Below are 5,444 nucleotides of genomic sequence, written 5' to 3'. Positions count from 1 at the left end.
TAATTCAATCTTCCTTCATCCCTTGGGCAGCTCAACAAGAAGCCAAATAGAAAATTATATGTTGTGGGCGCTAAATTAATTAAGATCACCTTTAAGCAATTGATATTATATGATTCACAAAATTGTAGCGTGCAATATGCTTGTCGCCAAGCATAAATGTTATGAGGCACTTCCCATCAGTTTCTTTGTGATGAAGCTACAAATTTAAAAGTGATGAATGGAACTACGACAATGGAAGGCAGAAAGATATTGGCAATCACTCTTATTTGAGCACAATAGACAGTACTCACTCCATACACGATGAATCCATAGCTTAGGAGCCATGAAGGGCGGAAAAGGGAAAAAAATATATATAGAAATTTAAACATAGCAGACTACAGGGATTCATAACATAAAAAAATAGGGACTGTTAGCACACTTCATATGTTAAGGCTTGAGACATATCTTCACTCTGGTTTCCATGAAGAAAGGGGAGGAGTTTCTGAATTTCTCCAAGTGACCAGGCCAACGCCAGATGCGTATCGATCTCCCTTTGCTAGAGCAGCAAGGGATTCGAGTTCAGTCATTTCTTGCTGCGTTAGCTTCACAGACAGAGCTCCAATGTTCTGGTCCAAGTTCTCTATTTTAGTGGTGCCAGGAATGGGGCACACATCTTCCCCCTGGTGATGGAGCCAAGCCAATGCTAGCTGTGATGGGGTGCATCCCTTCCTCGCTGCAATTTCACTTATTCGCTCAAATATTACCTTGTTCTGCTCCAGATTCTCGCCCTGGAACCTGGGTACAGACTATTAAGCAGCAGAGAAAATGCACAAATTCAGCATCCAAATCTAGCTTCAGCATTCAGATCAATAGGAGAAACAGGATATATGTATGTATATGCCAATGATAAGCAACAGAGAAAATATTCAAATTTCAGCATCCAAACCATGCACCAACTACTGAAAATATTACCCTTCGGAAGTCATCTTTTGCCATACTCTCTACCAACTTTGGACCATAAGAAAGGAACCCCTTTCCCAAAGGACTAAATGGAACAATTCCAATGCCCAGTTCTCTGCAAGTAGAACGATCAGTTAATTAATGCCATAGAACAGTTGAATTGGAACTGCTAATTAGCTGCCCTTGATAGCTAATAGCTAGAACAGTTGATTGATGCCACACCTGCAAGTAGGAATTATTTCTTCTTCTACCTCTCGTTGCCACAACGACCACTCCAATTGCACAGCTGTGATCGGATGAACTGCATGTGCTCTTCTGATGGTTGAAGCACAGGCCTCAGATAAGCCGACGTATTTTATTTTGCCTTCTTCCACCAGTTTTTTGAGCTCCCCCATCTTGCAGGAGAGAATAAAAGTAAATTAATAAATTAATTAATAAGCTTTTTTTTTTGGGGGGAAGAAACAGTGGGGAATAATTCAAGAGAAGAGGGGGTGGCGGCAAAGGCAAACCGTGACTTCGATGGGCAATTTGGTGTCAATTCGATGCTGGTAATATAGATCGATGCAATCGACGTCGAGCCGCTTCAAGCTACCCTCGCAGGCGGCCCTCACATAAGCCGGATCACCGCGAACCTCCATCTTCCCGTCCGCGAAACGACACCCAAACTTAGTACCTATCTGTACCCTATCCCTAAATCCTCCCTTCAATGCCTGAATTTATGCAAACCAGAACGTCTTTGATTCACATTTTTAATAAACACATTTAATTAACAGGAAAAATAGATAAATAGATCGTGGAAGTGATGAGACCTTTCCGACAAGGAGTTCGTTGGTGTGGGGGCCGTAGACGTCGGAGGTGTCGAAGAAGGTGACGCCGGCGCCGATGGCGTGGCGAATCAGATGGATCATATCAGCCTCCGGCCTTGGAGGGCCGTGGTGGTGGGACATGCTCATGCACCCGAGTCCCTGTGCTGAGACTTCCAGCCCTTGGGAACCCAGCTTGATCCTCCTCGCTGCACAAACTCCGGTAGCCATTGATTTCAATTAAAAGCAGAAATATGAAGTGGATTATGAGAAAATGCAGTGTAATCCGTTGTTGGATATAACTAATTACCCATATTTATGTGCGTATTTGTAGGCACTGGGGCACAGCCATAGTTGCCGGTAGTGATGTCGGAGCAGAGTGGTGAATGGAGTGTGCTCATTCCGCCTGACGTCTATTGGCGTCAGCGATGACGTTTATTTTCCACCTGCTGACGTAAGCGCTTGCGATTTCCCCAATTTTTGACCTTCAGATTTTAAAGGGTCCCGACAATACCTATAGTAATGTTTGGAATGGTTTTAAATTTAAATATATAAAAATATAGTAAATAATTTTTTAAAATCCATTTAAATTTAAATTTAAAATTAAAAAAATTATATTCTCAACACAGTATCTAAAATTTTTCAATATGATGTTTCATCGCATTAATTTTTAAAAACCATCAAAAATTTCCCTAAAATTTAATTTTATATATATAAAAAACTTTCTCCGTCAATTATTAAGTTTATATGAGAAAATAAAGATCAAACTTATTAAAATAATATTTTTACCCTTTATTTGATTTTAATATCTAAGACAGTAACATGCAATAAAAATGGCATGTTTCTTATGAAAAGTCATGTTTACGAAAATGGTATACCTATTTTTATGTATGTTTAAATTTCTTGCAACACCACTTGGACAACCCATCTAACCCCCATCCCCTCCTTTCTTGTTAAACCCACTTTCCATCAAACTAGAATATAGATATCCATCTAATTTACACAATTGGAGGTTTGAAAGCACTTTATATAGTAAATTACATGACAATAAAAAATCTACACAAATTGTTGGTTAAGCAGCATGCTAGACCTTAAATCATCTAGTGACAAAGATAGATTGTAACATGAATGAAAGAGTGGCATGTTTCTTTCAAAAAAAAATGCATATTTATGAAATGTTAAACTACTTTGATGCATGTGTTAACCTTCTTGCAAGAATAATCTATGTGACTTATTGTAAATATGAATGTCTTTTCTCTAAAGTCTATGCATAGTGAAAGAATAATGAGAGAGAGAGAGAGGACCACTTCTATTATCACTTTATATAGTGAAAGAATAATGAGAGAGAGAGAGAGAGAGAGAGAGGACCACTTCTATTATCACTTTATATGGGTTTGGGTGTGTTTAGATGGAGAAATTGGTTTCAAGTAATATGTGACGGACGACAAGTGTCATGAACAAGTGGTGACCCATAAACTTTCTTACGAGACCTTTTTTTTGGGCTTTCATTGGGCCTCCTTACAAACTAGGAAAAAATAGAAACACCCCCCCCCCCCTTCAATTCCATTATTTGACCTAAATTTAAGGCATTAACATCTTTTGCAAGTATGTAAAAATCTTTTAGATAGATAGAAAAGCAGGATCTTATGATCCAAAGCCATTTTTAGTTAGGATTGTAAATCCTACCCAATGCACATGTTCTTACATATCTAGAAACCTCAATGCCAATCCAAACCAATGCATATGGAACACCTTGTAACAAAATGGGTTTTTGTTAAAGGAAAAAAAAAAAAAAAAAAAGACAAAAGGAACTAATGAAGTAATACGACTTTCATATATAATGAAATAATAATACTGAGTGATTCCCAATCAAACTAAATTACCATGGAATTGAGCAATTTTAATAGTACTTGGTGATTCCTAATCAAACTAAAATCTAAATCAAACTAACTAACATGGCCTTAACAAATACTTGTTCATTCCCAATCAAACTAAAGTACCAATTAAACCATACAAATCATTGTCCATTTTATTCATTTTATTGAAGTGGGCAACATCCTCACAAACAAGAAAAACAAACGTATGGGGGCCAATCTTCTAATCCAGTGATACCACACACCAGCTTTGAGAAGAAGATCACTCCAAAAGAAATAACATTTGTAGTTTATTTTTTAAAAATATATATTAACACCACTTTACACTTCAAAATGAATGGAGAGAGAGAGAGAGAGAGAGAGAGAGAGAGAGAGAGAGAGAGAGAGAGAAGAAAAAAAAAAACAAAATACTATCTACTCTATGAGCAATTATCTATATCGATGATTCCCAAATGTTTATGATTTCAATTGTTCTTTTACAATAGCAATATGGCTTCTTCATTTGCAATATGATAAGCAAGATTATCTAATGGATTCACAACTACAATATACACTGCAAGAAATAAGGGTATTAGTGACGGTTCTAGTTTTGTCACCATATATGTGGATACTAATACTTATTAGTGACAAAATATTCAAACTGTCACTAATAGTGGAGTATTATTGAAGAAAAAGAACTGTCACTAATAGCCTACGACCGTCACTATAAAATTGCACATATGGTCCGTTAAACTTCGTCACTAAAGCACATGTATTAGTGACGAATTTAATAACCATCACTAATATGACTGTAGTAGTAACGGTCAAGAAACCGTCACTAATAGTACGCTCTTTAGTGACGATTATTAAAACCATTACTAATAATTGACTATTAGTAACGATTATAAAACCTTCACTCATATTTGACCCTTATAAGTTTGATTCTGTAGTCACGATTTTGGTCATTTAGTGACGATTTCTAAACCGTCAATAATACTTTATCTTCCAATTATTAGTAACGGTTTTGCAAACCGTCACTAATGCTTTGAAAAAATTAATTTTTTTAAAAAATTCTTGTAAAAACTTTTAATTACAATTTTAAATATATAAAATTGAACCAAAATTACTAAAACATTCATAAATTATTAAAATTTAAAATACAAATTGTTCAAAATTAAAATACATACAAGTACAAAGTCAAATCAAAATATACATATTAATTCTGTTCAGTTAACAATAAATATAAGAAAAGTAAAAAGTTGCGATCATGCAACCCGACTGAAATGTCTAGCATCGTCGTAGTGTTCCGAGAGCCGCAAACCCTACAAAATAATAATTTTACAAGAAATTAGCTAGCTAGTATATAATGTTTGAACATATATATGTGTGTGTGTGTGTGTGTGTGTGTGTGCATAGCATGATTTTGTGTTCATAACCAAAGAACAATCACTTAATGTATGCACTTTATGACCATTTTATCATATTTTATTTTTGGAAAAATCAACTAAAATTTCGGAAGCATGCCATCTTTAAATAGAGCATTTTTCCATAACAAAACATACATACAAGCCTGAAACAATTCAGTATACTCAATATTTTAATAATAATCCATTCAACACAAGCACTTCAGTATACTCAATATTTGGTAATGTTCCATTCAACACCAGTAGTTCAGTATGATCAGTCCAAACATTTCATACAAACAATTATCAAGTTACATAGGTCCTTGCAAGCATCACTTAAGCATAATTGTTTTTCATTACAAAGTTAAAATAAATAAAAAGTATAAGATGATTTGCATCTTACTCCAAAATAGATGCAAATAGTCACTAACATCCTTAAGATAAGC

At 35.4% G+C, this 5,444-nt stretch overlaps 1 protein-coding gene across 1 annotated transcript; it reads right to left on the bottom strand.

Moving 5' to 3' along the window:
• Positions 1-234: 234 nt before the first annotated feature.
• Positions 235-2,096, bottom strand: LOC131150892 (probable aldo-keto reductase 2). The gene is made up of 5 exons (XM_058101955.1): positions 1,749-2,096; positions 1,449-1,649; positions 1,162-1,334; positions 952-1,054; positions 235-785 (listed from the first exon to the last, which is right to left on the bottom strand). Exons 1-5 carry the CDS (start codon positions 1,971-1,973, stop codon positions 447-449), a joined length of 1,041 nt encoding a protein of 346 aa, XP_057957938.1. The 5' UTR covers positions 1,974-2,096; the 3' UTR covers positions 235-446.
• Between the last annotated feature and the right edge of the window lie 3,348 nt (positions 2,097-5,444).

Source organism: Malania oleifera, chromosome 3, assembly GCF_029873635.1.
Source record: "Malania oleifera isolate guangnan ecotype guangnan chromosome 3, ASM2987363v1, whole genome shotgun sequence".
Classification (NCBI taxonomy): Eukaryota; Viridiplantae; Streptophyta; class Magnoliopsida; order Santalales; family Ximeniaceae; genus Malania; species Malania oleifera.
The sequence above is the reverse complement of the archived record's forward strand: the minus strand, read 5'-3'. Positions and strand labels throughout refer to the sequence as shown.